Source organism: Lathamus discolor, chromosome 4 (assembly GCF_037157495.1).
Source record: "Lathamus discolor isolate bLatDis1 chromosome 4, bLatDis1.hap1, whole genome shotgun sequence".
Taxonomy (NCBI): Eukaryota; Metazoa; Chordata; class Aves; order Psittaciformes; family Psittacidae; genus Lathamus; species Lathamus discolor.
Window position 1 is genome coordinate 2,991,318 of NC_088887.1, and position 17,245 is coordinate 3,008,562.

A 17,245-nucleotide genomic window follows, 5' to 3' on the forward strand; every position below is an offset into this window, starting at 1 on the left:
CTTAGAAGAACTGCCTCCTGCTGTTTCTTTCTTATGTTAATTTTGATGATGTGCTCTCTTGGCCACGGCTGTTATTCAATGGGGCTAACAGATTTATGGTACCCTACTTTCCACACAAAATTAAAACGTGCTTAGAGCCCAACTTCCAACCAGCTCAGTGTCTGCAGCTGCTCAGATGTTTCCAATGCTCTAGTCATACTGCAATGCAGTTACGTGTTCAGAACCAGTCTCTTGGTCAGAGTCACTACATTAGGTCTCTGCTTGGCGTTTCTCCTTGAGCTTTATCCCCTTCTCTGATTGGGGAGAGTGCAGAAGTGGGAGGAAATAATGATGTCTTGGGGAATAATGAGGTTTGAACTTATTTGGTTCTTAAGTTACATAGTTGTGCTGTCACAGAGGGGCATACCTTACCCTTACAGATTTTGGGGGTTTGCTTAATGCTGAAACATGTTAAAGGCTTCTCTGGAAATAGAAGAGGGTTATGTCTCTCACCTGTCTGTAAGATCGGCAATCTCTGCTCTGAGCTGATGTACAAATTCAGTCAGATGTGTGAGAATGCAGAATTTCACTAAAGCTCGGTGAAAATTGACTGTGTTCTGGTTGGCACAGAAATACCAACCATCAATGCGCACTCTTGCCCTTTCGCCCTTGTTCTCAAGCCCTGCGGGGACAGGAAAGGCAGAGGGAGCTCAGTTGCGCTGTTTAACAGCAAGCAGCTTGCTGCATACAGGGTTTTAATGCTCCTGTGCGTTGTGCTTTTCTCCTGGCAGGTGTTTTCTAGGGGAGGAGATTGCTGTAATAACTGAAGAGGGATGAAGGACAGAAATACCTGCTCAGAGATTTACTGTTCATAGGTCAGTTTTTACAGCTCAGATTTACTTTGTGGTTGTAGGACCTCATCTCTCTTCAATATGCGTTTGCGTAGGACAGAAGCATGTTAGTTACAGCCTTGTCCATGCTGTGCCTAAATCTAAATTACAGGACCTATTGCAATCTAGTTGCAGGCTTGACCTTGTATTTCTCTTTCAAGTCCTGCATGTGTAAGTTATATGGTCCAGTGCTTCTATTCCATTAAAGATAAATGGGCATCTTCCATATGATGCAGTAAGTGTAGCTTGTGGTCTGCTCAGGGACGAGGAATAGGCGTGTTCTCAGCCTGCTATTGTGCATTTGTATTTGGAAAGGGGCTTTGGCTAGCTCTGCATTTATACTTGGAATGAAGAGCAAGTGACAGCTGCTAAATCTTCCACTCACTTGGTTCTGAAACTAAAATACAAATGGGTTAAGGCCAGCACGTGAAAGGCTGTGTTCGTTTTGGGCCTCCTGACCTGCACCGTGTTGCCTGCTCACCTCCCACAAGGCAACATGAGAAGGTCACTGCTGCCTATCGGGGTGAAAGCAGGTGCTCGTGTCTGTGGCAAAGGTATGCTGAACAGCAGCACCCTTAAAGGTTGGAGTGATGTAAATGGCCTGCCCAGGCTGTGGTCCTGGAAAAGCAATCCCTGAAGGACACAGACTGCCTGGGATCAGGTGTTGGCCTCGTGAGAAGCTTCTCCTTTGCTTCTGTATTCAATAGGGTTTGTTGGCAGAATGGGTGCCATAGTGTGATAGTCCTTAGGACTATCGAAAAAGTCCCTGACAGCAAAGCTCAGTCGCTAATCATAAGAAGCAGCACTTACTAGTTTGGGTGCCATGGTTTAGTGGGAGGTGTCCCTGCCCATGGCAGGGGGTTGGAACTGGATGTTCTTAAGGTCCTTTCCAACCCTAGCTATCCTATGGTTCTATGATTTAGTATGGGGATTTGGTCTTTTGCTTGCAAATGTTGCTGCCTGTTTGACCTATGTTTCAATGAAATAAAGATGTTACTATTTTTCTGTTCTTCCAGTAAATGCATAATGCAATGAGTACTTTTCAAGCCAAGGTAGTTCTCCAAAGGTATCATTTGCGTTGCGGACAGATGAAAAACGGAATGTGTTGGTTTTCTTTCCAGGAATGTGTCAATCCAGCACAAGACTTAAAAGATCCTGAGAATTAAAATGCACAATTTACCTCCAAGGCCATCTTGAATTTGGGGAATGCTGGCAATTATATCCACAGAAATCGATTTCCAATGGTAAGTGGGAAAAGTTTCTGCTGGCAAGCTGCATGGAAGGTTGTTAATGGCATAAGAATCCCAGAAACCCTGCTGGCCATGGCAGCCTTAGGAGATGCCTTGTTCTGCAGACCAGAGTGTCAGTCCATTTCGGTCTGTCTCACAACTAGGAAGGTTCTTCCTTTCTAAATTTGCTTTTAATCTCATATTTAAAGTGTTCAAACTATGCACTTCCTTGGGGTTTAACATCTTCAGAGCTGGCAGAGAAACCCTTCTGCAGGTGGAAGAGAGGATGCTTACGTTAGCAGCTTTTGTCTTTGAGGCTTTCTAGATTTTGGATTTCAGATTAATGGGGAAGTTAGAGTTTTTATAATGAGTGTTTATTTGAATATGACTTTTAAATGAGGTCTCCACGCAGCCTTCTCTTCTCCAGGCTGAACAGACCCAACTTCCTCAGCCTGTCTTCATACGGGAGGTGCTCCAGTCCCTGATCATCCTCGTGGCCTCCTCTGGACTTGTTCCAACAGTTCAACATAAAAAGGACATGGAACTGTTGCTGCAGTACCTTTGCTGCTGAAAACCTTCCCTTTCTTCTACATCACGTTTCTAGCCGCCAGGCTTTAATATGCCTGTGTCTGACAGAAAGAACTCAAGTTCATTCAGTTTTTCTTTACTTTGTAGCCACAAGCGTTTGCCATTTCTTAACTTCTGGGTTTGATGAGCTAAACAGATAATCCTTTCGAAGCAGTTCCGGTGCAGGTTCTGGTTTTCCATCCTCTGGTTACTGGAGTGACTATTTCAATTGACTTCATTCTTCCACCGCTTTGTCTGGAGAGTGATTGTCAGAACTGGATATGATGTTTCCATTCCTGTTGCACCTCCCACGTTTTCTTCAGCCGAGACCTTTGGTCATGATGTCTTACTCGGCGTCTATGCCCACCCGGTTGTCTTCCATCACCCTCTGCGTTTTAACACGTAGGATATTGCTATGTTCTGAAAAGCACTTTTCTGATGATGGAAGTCTGGGCTCTTTTTATGGCTTCTAATACCCTAGTCAATAGTTCAGGCCTGAGAACACGTTCTTGTACAGACTGCATAAAAATATACAGTCATTAATGATTTTTCAGTTAAAATCATGCTATAGGACCTACTAGTTAGCCAGCTTTCATCTCTTTAATGTGTCATGTTGTTTCAGAATCGCTTTAGTTCCCTGACCAACGTGTCATGGCCAACTCTAATATATTACAGAGCTTTTAGTAGATGGCATCAACACTATGGCTTTAAAAGGAAATAAATCATTCCATTGTTTTTCCCAGGATTGATGGCACAGAAGCAGGCTTATGGTTGGATCGTTCGTACTTAGGAAGTAGTGCTGGGGGCTGGCTTTTGTCCAATTCTCTGCAGCTTTCCTGGTTTTCAAAGCCTTATTAAAAATTGATATTGATGGACAAGCTTGCTTTTCAGCCTTCACAGTAGGGGAAGGTCCCTGGAGAGCAGGTTGCGTAGCCAACAGCTGTGAAGGGGGAGACCTCTGCTCTGCAGCTTAGGAAGGTTAAATTACCCATCCCTGCCCCCAGGTTAGAAAGTGAGGGGCTGAGGCAAAGGGCTGAGGCTTTTGTGAGATCTCGGAAGCACTGAACGGGTGTGACCAGAAACAGCCAAGCAGCCTCGGTAGCTCCCTTATAAACAGAAGAGGGCAGAAATACCTCCAAGTGCAAAATAAAGCGTTTTAATTCTTTGTGGGGCCAGCCAAAGGGTGTGAGGCCCGACCCTTAACAGTTGCTTGAATGTAAAGGATGTCAAAATCACACACTGCCTTTTACCGTTGCAGCTGCAGTTTATACTTCAGGCTTGGTTTGCATCTTGGTTCCCGTTCGTTTGCTGTGCCTTCAACAGCGTGTTCGCTGGGCCGGAAAGTGCTCAAGTGGTGGCCTTGTCACGTAGAGTGCTCTCAGTTATGTAAGCGAATATTTCATCGGGATTTAAAACTACCAGTGCACAGAAGAGAAAGCAGTAAATGAAAAGCCTGTGGAGGACAACAATGAATTGGGTCATCTATTCAATTTTTCATCTCTTGAGTCTGCTCGAGCCCAGCAGCATCTGAAGCTGTTTGTATCTTGGAATTCGTGGTCTTAATAAGAGGTAAATCTGTGCAAATCAGACCAGATGAAAAGTCGCTTGTCTTAACTTCCCTTCTCTACCCTCCCACCACTGCAGTGGTGTAATCAAAGTTTAAACTACTGTGCATGGCCATAGCTCCCTTGTTGTCACTGAAGGCATGCTGACTCATACCATGCAATCTCTGTTCTTCTGTGACTTCCCCTTGGTTTTAGAGGTTCAAGTTGTTTTCTCAGGACACTATTACACTATCGCATAGTCAAATACATGCTGATGATAGGGTGATAACAATGTTCTACTACTTCCCTTCTCTTCTTTGGCTTTTCATCCTGTTGCCCCCTTGTTGAAACTTTTTATCAGCACTTGGACAGGGAAGAGGAGAAGTTAATTTTCACGCTCAAAGCTTGTTAGTAGTGTGATGCAGAACAGGGAGAAAAAGGTTTTGCTTCTGCTTTGTGATTAAAAATAAACAAGCTGTGCAGTGTCCTGGTTTCAGCAGTAGTAATTTGTGTTACCTTCATTAAAGAGAATGAATCCCCTCCATCTGTATTTCTTATTATCTGGTACTGGGATGCTCAGTGCAGTTTAGGTTGAGGCAGGCTAGGAGGAGTAAAACTGAGCCTGTAGGGTGAGCAGCGCCAGGCTGAGGAAACATGCATGGAAACAGACTGCAGATGGGCGAGATAAACAGGATCCCCAGGCTGTGACTGAGTAGGCAGGCCTCTTTAATGGCTCTTAGCAACGCCCCTGCTTTGACCCTCCTCATATGTGAGGAAAATCAAATCAATACACTGTTCTGCAAACCACGATGCTGCAGCAGCAGCAGGGCATTGTGGCAGCCTTCGTCTCTTAAATTCATCAACCCTTCTCAGTTTGCCGATCTCTGGATACCCATCCCTGCATCTCTGCTGAGGAAGACCCTGACTGCATCTTTAATCGGATTGATTGAGCTCCCATGTACAGCCGCCTTCTTATTAGCAAGTATTAGGTAGGCAATTTTAAAGTGCTTTTGGGTTTGCCGGCAGCTTTAATGTTGATCTGAAAAGTCTATTGTATTCTCTGTAAACACAGCAGAAGCCTCTCTTTAAAACCTACTCTGTTTTAGATCTTGCTTTTCTTCTTCTGTTGTGGTGGTTGCGCAGGGGGGAACTGTTGTTTTTTCCTTCTTTAAAGAAAAAAGAATGTTGTAGTTGATTTGTGCTTTTGGAAAAGGATATTCCCTCTTTGATCCCTCCCCTGCTCTGCAGAACAGCTATAACCGGTGCCATACAGTTACTTTCAGTGTTGATGAACATCTGTTCAACTGTCTAACGTATAGGGCAAGCTGCTCACTCTTTTATCCTTTCATTTTCCGGTGCGTTACTTCACAGCTGCAGATCTGGACTCTGCCCGCTAAGAAAGTTCTGCTTTGGTTCCAGAGATGGCAAACAGGGGACCAAGCTATGGCTTAAGCCGGGAAGTTCAGGAAAAGATTGAACAGAAATATGACCCGGAATTAGAGTCGAGGCTGGTGAACTGGATTATTGTACAGTGTGGAGAACAGATAGAGCACCCTCCTCCTGGCAGGCAACATTTTCAGACCTGGTTGATGGATGGAACGGTAAGTGGTTTGTCCAGTTATGCTCTTGCATGTGTTTATATTCACAGTGTCCTCATTTTTCTGTGTTCCTCTAGCTAAACTGCTCAGAGCTTATGGCCAGGGCAGAAATAGGTATGTTACTATCTGATTTATCTTCTTTTGACCAGGAGTCTTAATCTCGGAAGGCAATTATTCTACCGGTGCAGTGTGATTAGTTCAGATTCTTGTGAGTCATGCGTGTTATATATGAGTATGACTCACGCCTTCAGGCACCTTTTCTCATACAGTTAAACAAGATTTGTTTTAAAATCAGACGTATACTTTTCCAGTTAAGAAACAAGCAGTGTTGAGAAGGGAAAGGTTAAGAGAACAGAAAATGTGAAGGACTGAAGTACGTCAGAACTGTTTTCTCCTTGGGAACTAATTCTGCAGCTCAAACACTGTATTCCATTGGGTTATTGAACAACAGGCAGATGCTGCTGTTTGCAGTGGGCTGTAAGAATACGCTAATCGCTGAACCTCTGCCAAAGTGACTTTAACAATATTTCAATTGACATTGCTGATGTTTTTGGCACGGGCATGGGGTTTCTTCTCTGTCAGTTGTTATATAACCTTTACCAGCGATCGCTCTGTTGTTCCTGGCAGATTAGGATTTATACGGTCAGGCTATTGCCATCAGTTAATGAAAGCTTTAATGTATCTCTCATATACTTTGATTATTATCAATTCACTCCTTTTGTTCTGAATTGAAGGGATTGTGTCCTTGACAGAAACTGGCCGGGTCAGAAGCATTTTGCAGCATCATTTCATGTGCAGAAATCGCCTTCTAGCTTGGTGACTGCTTTCTAATTTTGTTTCTGTATTTCTCTCTCAGCTGCTATGCAAGCTAATAAACAGTTTGCATCCAAAGGGAAATGAGCCCATTGCAAAGATCTCTGAGTCAAAAATGGCTTTTAAGCAGATGGAACAAATTTCTCAGTTCTTAAAAGCTGCTGAAATCTACGGAGTCAGAACAACAGATATTTTCCAGACAGTGGATTTATGGGAAGGTAAAAATAATGAAGTGGAAGTGATCTTGCAGTCTTCATTTGACTTGGCTTTGATGTGTTGTGAATGGTGCATTTTGTCTAAGGCATATTCTCTGATGTAATTATCTTTTGTTTCTGTTTGCCTTACCTTATTGCCATGTTCTTCCCGTGGTGCATTATCTCCTCTGAGGGTTTTATATTACCCTGAGGGCATAACGGAGCCTCTTGTTATCCAAAAGCCCATCATTCTCATAGAAATCCACAGACCTAATAAAATCAATGTTCTCTATGCTAATTATTTCCAAGTAAATAGCTTCTACTAGCAGATACGGTAACGCCTCATTTTCTGATGAGAAGATTTTATTGCAGTTTTCAAATTACAAGCAAAGCTTAAATTAGAGCCTTAAAGTGCATTCCCAGGAGCATATATGCCTCCCTGAAGCATATGAGGGCTCGTTTATGAATAGAGAGAAGTAAAACTCACTGCTACACCGTGTTAGCTGAGCATCTCTAAGGATACAGTCTTGTAAGAGAGGTCACTATGGCAACAGCAGAAATAATTCAGAGTACCCTGATGGTTTTGCAGTAAGCCAGGTGAAGCCTATCTCCATCCAATGCTCGAAATGGAAACTGTGTGTTCTGGTTCCTGAAGAGCTGAGTCATTTGTGCATCTGTACGGCTGGGTTTGCCCCCTTCTGTGGTGATGCATCCCTTCCTGGTGCGCTAACCAAATTCACTGAGGATGCTGCATCCCTCTGGACAAAGCGGTGCAGAATGCCTTGTGTGCAGGCTCAGAGCGAGGACAGCTGCAGGATAGTGAGAGGATCAGAAGTCTGCCATGAGAATGAAACTGTGGAGAGAGGAAAGCAAACCGCTGGGAAAGCTGGTCGGCACACTTTTGTGGGAACACACATGGAGCAGGGTGTCGGGGTACGTGGAAGAGATCCCTCCTCTGAAGGAGAGCTCAAGGAATGCAAGACCGAGGGTACTCTGACTGGGTTAGAAGGGAAGGATGTACTGACAGCTGGAGTTACTGGGATCTGTAGTGCTCTTAGGGTGCCAGATTTGCTTGACAAACCTTCCCTTGGGTGCAAGGGCAGGATTGTTTCTTTCAGTTCAGCCTTTAGGGTTTCATCCCATCTACCTTTAAATGTCTTAAAGGAAGGGATTTTCACTTCCCCGGTGTAACACCCTCCTACCCCTCAGCCTAGCATGCTGTTGAAAGAGAAGCTTTTGCAAGGGATGATGATAGCTCATTTCAGATGCTTTTCTTTGCAGTCTTTTGCATCTTATAATGGCTTCACAGCATGCAAATGAAAACATGGTACAAAACAACTTGCTTTGAAGACAGAATGCTGCTAATGATGGTGGCTCTCTCTTCATTTCCTTTCAGTCATCACCTTTTCTCAACAAATGTAAGGGGGAAAAGCTAGTAACTTCCAGAGGATGGGAAGTAAAAAACCAACTTGCTGCCGAGGAGGGAAACATGCAAGTCATTGCTCCACTGTTATTTTAGGATTTACCAAAACTCATCTGTGTCTCCTTGCTTTCCTGCTCCCTTTTCATCCCTTCTGCTGCTCATTTCAGTGCTGAGATGACACAGTACGTGTCTCCAGCAGGGACTCGCTGCAAGCTTTTTGTGTCTAACCATAACTCTGACCTCTAGCATCTGTGCTGCTTCAGGGCTGAACCGTCTGAACCTGGATGCATTAGCTGGACAGAAAGGGCAATCTCTTTTTCACTGTATCATAATTGCAGCACTCCTATAATTCACACCATAACCCCTTCAGAAACAGAGGAGATGTCAACATGTGTTTATAGAGAAAGAGGGAAATAACAGTATTTGTGACTGAAAACCAGCTTTTCTCTGGCACTAGCTGTTTTCTGAGTGCTTTTGCTTTGAATCTTAGTAATGGTTAATGAAAATGTTTTAGGATGCAACTTGCTGTTGGCTGTTTCCAACTCACCCAGTCCCATCCGGTGCATTTTAATTCATCTCTGCAACTTCTTGGTCCAGAAGGAGTACTGCCTCTTTTGGTCCTTTCTTACATAAATGTTGTGTGCTGAGCAGCTTTCCCTAATCCATCCCAAGATATTATATTCATTGTTTTTTACAGATATCTCCCTGGTATATTTTGAGGCAAGCAAGAAGCAGATGTACCTCTGGGTTCTTGTTAATCTTTACTAAAAAGCATTTTAGGAACGCTATGCAGAGCAGTTCTTGGTCTTTAGCTTTGAAACTTCCCACTTCTGGTCCTGGAGGAGAAGGCCTTCCAGCCAGGTTTCCCCAAAGAGAAAGGCTAAGCACAAGAAGTGAACAGAGGCTCCTTCCTCCCTGTGCAGGCAGCGCCAAGATCCTTGATGAGGCTGTGCTATCCAAAGCATACTGCAGAGGACACTGAAGATGCAGAAGAAATGCCATCAGCGTAGGTCCCTGCAGCATGATTCAGGGAGGCTGATGTGGGGGCCCAGGCGGGCAGCCCCCGTGGCTGTTGATGAATAAGTGCTGGGGCTGAGGAAAGGCACTGACTGCAGTTTCCTGCAATGCCAGCTCAAGCCTGGCTTAGGACAATGTGTACGGTCCACGCTGTCAGGCGGCTGCAGTGTGAGGTGACTCTCGCTCTTCACATGCCTTCCTATGCTGACCATTGAGCCCCATGTATCCTCTGCTATAAGAGGGAAAACATCACAAGACCTCATGGATTTGGGGGTGTTCCCTCACCTGCAGCACCCCTCGTACACAGCAGGAAGGCTCTGCAAAGCAGGGCAGTGGCTTTGTTTTCTCACATGGTGCTCACCTCCCACTGGATCTATTTTTCCCTGCAGCGTCTCCCACTCGGCAATGACAAATAAAGCAGAGCTGAGTGCAGAGCGTGGGGGGGGGCTGCCAGATGGCTCCATGGAGGCCGTCATCGTATTTTGCTACCCGTCTTTTGTTTCTTCCTCTTGTTTTCCGTGCTTGCTGTCATTATTCAGCTCATTCACTTTTAAATCCTTCTTCGCATCCCTCTTCATCCCAATCAGCCACCGCACTCCTTGTTATATGGGAGGCATCGCAAGGACGTTGTGTGTGGCATCTGTTACAGCATATGGTACATCTGCTGCTTTGGGGAGCTCTGAGTGCTTCTGCCTCACCCTCTTCCATGAGCGCCTGTGTACGTGTATATGTGTGGGATGTCAGCTCTTCAGCTGCCCTCTTAAGCAAGGACCCTGTCTGATGCACCCTACATTAACAAATACAGTAAGACGAGGGTTCTGGATAGCTGGCGGTTTATTGTCTGAGCAAATGGTCCCCTGCAGATAGGGTTGCTATAAACTATAATAGGCTGTATGACAGCCACAGTTGGAAGCTGCTAGACATTTTCAGCTTTAGGGTGCCTTCCTCACCTCAGCCAGTGTGTTACACAGTTAGGTTTGTATGAGTCAAAGCCTTGAACTGCATCTGCCTATAATCAGGGCGATGCACAGCATAAACACAGGATGTGCAAAGCTCGCTTCCCTCTATGTTCCAGCTGGTCTGCAGGGATCTTCATTAATATTGCTCCACTGGAGGTAGTTCTGAAATCTGTCATCATCACCATGTGTCTACGATCTAGAGTTAATTTAATGAGTTACCTCTTTTGCCATGTGAAGAACCTACAGCCAAAATCAGATCTGTGAACCAGATAAATTACTTTAGGAAAGAGGAAGCACTGGCACCAAAAGGAAGGGAGGGGAGTCATAGGAACACTTATGGAAGGATTTCAGAAGAAAGGAGAGGCAAAAGGCAGATTTCCAATAGCTTACCACTTCACACACTTGGAAATATGTGCTGCAGCTCATTTCTGCTAGGAAGTGTTCCAAAAGTTAACATATTGGGTAATGAGTTAGAGTCTGTCTGGCTGATATCTTCATGTTCCTTCCCTTTTCACACCAAGTGACAAAGTGCAGGAGTTAGAACCAAGAAAAGAGGAGCAATCTTAACTTTATAAGATGTTCCATGTCTCCCTTGTTCTGTTTGCTGTTTGTTTGTTCAACTTCCTGGAGGAATGGGCAAAATATGACCAAAAAGGAAAAGTTATTGATTATCCTCGTTTTTGAAGGGGAGACAGGAGGAGTCAGGGTTTTTAAACGCAAACCCTATTGAAAATGAGCCTTGTATTGCAAAGATGTCAGATGCCCTTTGGGAAAGCTGGTGAATTTTCAGCTAGGTGGAAGGCTTGCCTCTAAGCAAGTGACAGGCAATTTCACCCTTCCCAGTACAGGTGGGATAAATTATCTCCTGAGAAGCTTTTGTCTTGCTGTTGTTTATGGAAGGAACGTTAAGAACTAGTGATGATCAGATCAGTAACTTCTACCTGGCTAAACATGAGATGAGCCCTGACTTCTTGCAATGAGGAATGAAGTGAGGTAACATAGGAAGGAAGTGAAAGAGCTGGGGACTGGATGGCAGGACCTGAAGGTGCGAAACTGCAAAGCATCAGGTTTTGGCAGCCTGAGAAAGGAAGCCAGTAGGAGGGATTTGGGAGGTGATTTTACAGTTAAATTGGGAAGGACTGATAGGAATTATCTGCACAGGAGCTCTCTGGGGCTGCTGTGAGGTCTGTTAGCAGAAGGACTGAATGGAATTGCCAGGGATTAAATGGTGGGAGCAGTTTTACCAGGTTACAGGTGAAGAAACACACTCTTCTAAAGACATGTTTTACTGAGTCTTATTTATTGTTCTTTGTACACCAAAGTGATCTTTTATTAGGAGAAACTTTTGCCAGAAGGGTTATCTTGAAGGATAAAATAGAAGAGGGGGAAGGCATTAAATAGAACAACATTAGAATAGAATAGGGGGAAGGATAGAAGAGAATGGGGGAAGGCATTTAAATAGGCAGAGGCCTGAAAACCTGGAAATGTCAAGTTTAGCTTTAATGCTGTCCCTTGGATGACTTTTAATATGCTCTTGCATGTCAGTACCTCCATTCCAGCAAGGGTGAAATAGTTTCTGTAAAGCTATTAATGCAATTTGGGGGGGGGGGGGGGCTGAAGGAGTTAGTTAATACACTGGATAAGGCTGTTAATTCATGTGCCAAGCTATTCGTTGTGCAAGGATTTCCTATATTCATTTCTCTGGCTTTCTAGGGAAGGACATGGCAGCAGTGCAGAGAACCTTAATGGCTCTAGGCAGTTTGGCAGTCACCAAGGATGACGGCTGCTACAAAGGAGATCCATCCTGGTTTCACAGGTAAAGTCCAAAGCACAGCTGCTCAGAGCTGTCTTCCCTGGGAAGCTGGTCATATTGTTGGGAAAAGGGGGGAGGAATCTTTCCAGTTTCCTTCTAAGGGAAAGATTTTCTTTCCAGAGCCTGGAGGAGGAAGGCAAAGGCCCAACCATGCAGCAATGTTTTCTACCCTTCAATGGTTCCCAACTTTATCATTATCACTGCCAGGCTCATGTCTTACCATATCTTGTCAGCCTAGAGTTATATCCAGGAGGAGCCTTGTGGGAGCTGTGTAGTGCAGCCTTTTCTCATGTAACTAAGTCAGGCCACCTTACTTGTCTCTCCTGTCCCAGAGCTGGGGCAGCATTAGTGGTACCAGGAGTAAGGAGAGCATTGTCTGTGGCTCCAGCTCTGGTTTTCTCCTGGAGGCACTCCTTTTGAAGGAGGCTGTTACAGGCTGTGCTGGTGTGGACATGTGTCTGCATATGTGGGGACCCTCCTGGGTGGCTGGCTTTTGGTAGTGCACACAGGGAGGAGGATTGCAGTACCCTGCTTCAAGCACCTTTGGGGCTACATCCTGCTTCATGAGGGGCCCACACTGATCACTGAAGAAGACATGATTCTCTTGTCCACTGCTGTTATCCCTGATTCTTATTCACCAAAAGGAGGTCAATGATACTTAGGAAATGTAGCCACCAGTTTTGATGGCTTTCATCTATTTAGCAGCTTCAGCTAATCCTCTATATCTATTTATGAAGAAAAGGGAACAACAATGGCAACAGCCATGCAGATATGCATGTCCTAAAGAGTAGCTGGCAGGCAAAGGGTACTTTTGCCTCACATCAGATAACAGACAGAAAGACTAATGAAGACATCGCTGTCATGGATGTCTGCAAACCCCAATATAACAAGCCCTTTACAAAAGAGAAGGGATGAAGCCTTTTCCCATTTTTTATCAAGCCAAAAATGAATTCATTTCCAGTCTTTTTTTTTCCCTTGGAGAGAACCACTTCGCTATGGAGAACTTTCTATCCTGGCCAAGCTTTAAGACCCCATTTGTTTTGGGTAGGGAGGCTGAGAAGCAGGGACAGAAAGAAAAGGAAATCTTCCCATGGTTAGTTCACCCTCCTGCCTCACAGACATACTATTGACATGAGCTTCTGCCGTCCAAGGGTATTTCTTATGCTGAGATGTCTGAAGCGTGTTAGCAAAATGAATTCTGACTGCTTGTCTTTGGTGCCCTTGGCTTTTCGGATGTCAAGGTGAGGATCAGCAGAAGGATAACAAACTTCACTTGGTTTGTCTTAAACCTTCACCTCGTTTAACTGAGGCTAAGGAAGACTCGAGTTTTAGGAGAATAACTGCAAACTCCCATGCATTCTTTATATGAAGTTACTTTAGCTTAATACAGTGCACGAATAGATTTGTATTATGGAATATAATTGGGTTTGAAATTGGGTTCAAATCCAGTTCCATGCTTTAATATAAACCAGACATGAAATCACTATGACCCAGACAGGCTTATTTGTTTTGTGTAACTAAAGCAAAGTACTACATGGAAAAATTAATTTACATCTGGACTCCTAATTGTGGGTGGGAGCAGTTTTCATTGGCATAAATGAAGATGTGATCCCCTCCCTCCTCCCCGAAATGTCTCCTCTGCCCGTGCTGCTTGGATACCCAACCCTTATCTATTGCAGTCCCTGTAATTCCATTTTGTTGCCACTGCCTTAAGGAAAACAGGTGTTATTTCTGTAAGGAGATAGCATCTTGCAGACCAGGAGCTGTTTTCTGAGTAGTTTACCCATCCCTTTAGGCAGATAGAGCCCTCTCACTGCCACCCGGTATTAGTTGTGAGTCACGGCTTTCAGGCTCATTCTTAATCTCCTTAAGTTAAATTGAAAGAAGTCAAGATTAAATGGAGTTACAGTATCCAGGCAGGGATCTACAGTGATTAAGATACACTCGAGCTAAGCTGTTTAGCTTTCCATTGTCAGTGTCTCACATACCCAGTCCCACCAGGCCTGATTCCCCTTTCCTTGTATGCCCTAGCAAGGTTCAGGGATCAATGGCTATTTCCTGTCTTATGGTTTGGCAACCACAAGCACTGGTGCCAAGCTGGCACAAAAAGTTAACAAATCTGGTGGGCTCAGTCTGTGGTGTGGGTGATGACAGGTTACGGCAGACAGGCCAAACAGAACTTGACATGCTGTGGGACACTGAGGGGAAAAGACTTGCCCTCCCCTCTTTTTCTACAGTCTCAGTTAAAGCTATTTCTACCAAACTAAAAGCAAAATGTAAGTACATGTTCTTATCTGCAAGACCATCGTATAATAAATGTGGTGCTTACGATGGTTAAATAACACAACATAATCCAAACTGTATATTGAATGAATACTGTGGAATTAGTCCACCACATGGCTGAAAACTCTAGGAGAAAAAAAGAAGTAATAGAATCATAGAATAGTCAGGGTTGGAAAGGACCTTAAGATCATCCAGTTCCAACCCCCCTGCCATGGGCAGGGACAGCTCACACTAAACCATCCCACCCAAGGCTTTGTCCAACCTGGCCTTGAACACCGCCAGGGATGGAGCACTCACAACCTCCCTGGGCAACCCATTCCAGTGCCTCACCACCCTAACAGGAAAGAATTTCCTCCTTAGAGCCAATCTAAACTTCCCCTGTTTCAGTTTTAACCCATTACCCCTTGTCCTGTCACTATAGTCCCTGATGAAGAGTCCCTCCCCAGCATCCCTATAGGCCCCCTTCAGGTACTGGAAGGCTGCAATACTGGAAGAATGCGTTCCTGGGATTTTAATTTAAACCAAGGCAGACACGGTGAACCTGGGATTCAATGAGGTAATAGGAGTAGGTCTAAAAACAGCCTCTTGTGGAGATCCTACAGTGTAAGGAAAGAAATTAAGCCGCAGTGAGAAGGGGCTGCTTCCTGAGGTGCCCGCAGTTGTGTGTGCATCCCTCCAAAGCAGCGTGCCTTCTGTGAGCTGCGGTATCTGAGAGCTGGACGTGGGTTTCTCCAAGCTCTTGTTAGTCTATGCATTAACACTGGAGACCCATTGTGAAAAATGATGGGTCAGCACTGATGTCCTCTGGATCTTTCTCACCTCTCTGCTTTGCTGGGCTTTCATCCTGCAAGATCCTGAACACCCCGAGCCTAGCGAGGATTTTAAGTGCTTCTGTGGACTCGAGCCAGGGTGTTCAGCGTGGTGCAGGATCAGACCCCTGTGGAGAGGATCGTGTGGATGGTTTTTCAATCACAGCAGGCCCCTAATCTAGCGCTCTCATCTAGTGGTGGGGTGGGGAGAAACAGGGAGCTGTAGCACTGTGCCATACGGCAGGGTAACCTGAACCCAGGACAAACAGACACAGCAGGGAGAAAGATTGTACCTGGGTGGGAGTTCGGTTGACTGAAGGCGTTCGGTCCGGGCTCTGCTGGTTTTTATGGCTTATTTGGCAGCAACAGGCTGATCCTTCTCCCCTCTAAAAACTGCTTGTTTTCCCCACCTGTTATAAACGTAAGACTAATCCAAGATGAACAGTTTCTCTCAAGGCAGCACAATAGAAACTTCTGTGCTTCTTTTTAACTGCCGCATTGGGCCCCAGTGCCACTTTTAGGGAAAAGAGGCTCCTTTTAAACTCCAACAAAGGTTTACTGATCCAAAGGGCTTTTGAGACCAGGGGCACCAAACAAAACCGCTCAGTATGGTTTGACAGAAGATAAAGGACTGTCATAGAGTTAAGACACAGGTGCGAAGGGCAAGGTCTATTGATTAGAGGAGAGAGAGCTGGAAATGGCAACAGAGCAACTGTTCTGTCCAGCCGCCAGCCATCATCTGCTCTGCCAAAATGAGCAAGTCACAACTCTGACCTGTTGTTTTCTCTGAGTACATCCAGTTCTTATTTACTCCACTGAATTAAATTATACCTGTTTTTACTGTTGCGCTAGATGGGTATCAATTTGTATTATAGCACAGGTAAGTGTCTGTTTAGAGCAGTAGGGTTTAACGCCAATTAGCTCTATCGTGTGTGTTATATACAGCACCACGTAAGTATTTTACCTGTCATAGCTGCTGGGAAAGGCCTTTGGGTTCTGGTATAAGTGGTACAGCGAAAGCCTGAAGTGCTGTAGGTCTGACTAAAGCATTACTCCTGACTGCAGGAAAGCAATTAGCCCAGCCAGTATTGTCCAGCCTATGGGATGGTGCAAATGAGGTATTGCATTACAGGGGACACATCTATTAAGGCGAGCCAGTATTTCATGATCCTTTGGGCACACGCAGAATGATGTGTCTATGTTGCTTTTTTGTGTGTGTCTGGACAGGAAAGCGCAGCAGAATCGACGAGGATTTTCAGAGGAGCAGCTTCGTCAGGGACAGAACGTTATAGGCCTTCAGATGGGCAGCAACAAAGGAGCATCGCAGTCGGGTATGACAGGCTATGGGATGCCAAGGCAGATTATCTGAAGCATCTCTGTAGAGAAAGCACTCCTTCTGCAGCATGGTCTGTTTAAAAAACAAGAAAAAGTGGAAAAAAACCTAAGCTCATTATTTCCCTTTCTGCCTGGTTTTTAATAGTTAGTGCTCTCTGAGGTTTGGGGTATTTGGGGTTCGGTTTGTTTTATTTGCAGCTGCAAGAGTTCACCTAGGAGCTCTGGGTTTTTGTGGTGGTGTGTGTCAGCTCCCAGCACGTGCGCACTGCTGCCTCCTCCTTTTCACTTCTGAACTATGCAAAGAGAATTATTCTGTGTTAATTTATTTGCGAAGCGTTATCTTCCGTATGTGTCTCACACTGCACTTGTATTTCAACCGGTAACCTCGTTCTTCGATTCGGTGATGGTATTGTTTGACCTAAGAATAAAGACCAATTAAAGACACCACCTCTTAGGCTCATTATTTAAAGGGGGCAAAAGCAAAACCAATGACCGCATGGTACAGTGCTGAGGAGTTAAGTGTTTTGAAGGGTCAGTCTTTCTCATCCCTCTGAGTGACTCCCTGCTGTAGTCTTTACCGTCTGTGGTGATGTTCAACTTAGTGTTTGTCTAAAGGCACATCCAATGTATTTTTATAAACTCATATGTATGATTATCCATTGAGTTTGATTCCTGTAGTCCCACCCAATTTAGCTCAGATTTCCATCGATCTACTGTGCTGGGTTGACTGCAGCCAGCTAACTTGGGGATGGAGCTAAAATCCCTTTAATAAAGAAGGCAAAAGCTGGGTGT

At 44.8% G+C, this 17,245-nt stretch overlaps 1 protein-coding gene across 3 annotated transcripts; it reads left to right on the forward strand.

Moving 5' to 3' along the window:
• The first annotated feature begins 776 nt into the window (after positions 1–776).
• On the forward strand, positions 777–16,897 carry TAGLN3 (transgelin 3). 3 transcript variants are annotated; one of them, XM_065675994.1, is made up of 8 exons: positions 778–854; positions 1,991–2,113; positions 3,924–4,234; positions 5,083–5,198; positions 5,581–5,810; positions 6,664–6,838; positions 11,927–12,029; positions 16,346–16,897. In XM_065675994.1, the coding sequence occupies exons 5-8, from the start codon at positions 5,631–5,633 to the stop codon at positions 16,485–16,487; spliced, it is 600 nt and encodes a 199-aa protein (XP_065532066.1). In that variant the 5' UTR covers positions 778–854; positions 1,991–2,113; positions 3,924–4,234; positions 5,083–5,198; positions 5,581–5,630; the 3' UTR covers positions 16,488–16,897. The 3 variants fall into 3 exon arrangements, with proteins under 3 accessions (XP_065532068.1, XP_065532066.1, XP_065532067.1); XM_065675996.1 differs by lacking the exons at positions 3,924–4,234; positions 5,083–5,198 and having other exon boundaries at positions 777–854; positions 5,629–5,810; XM_065675995.1 differs by lacking the exons at positions 3,924–4,234; positions 5,083–5,198.
• The last annotated feature ends 348 nt before the right edge of the window (positions 16,898–17,245 follow it).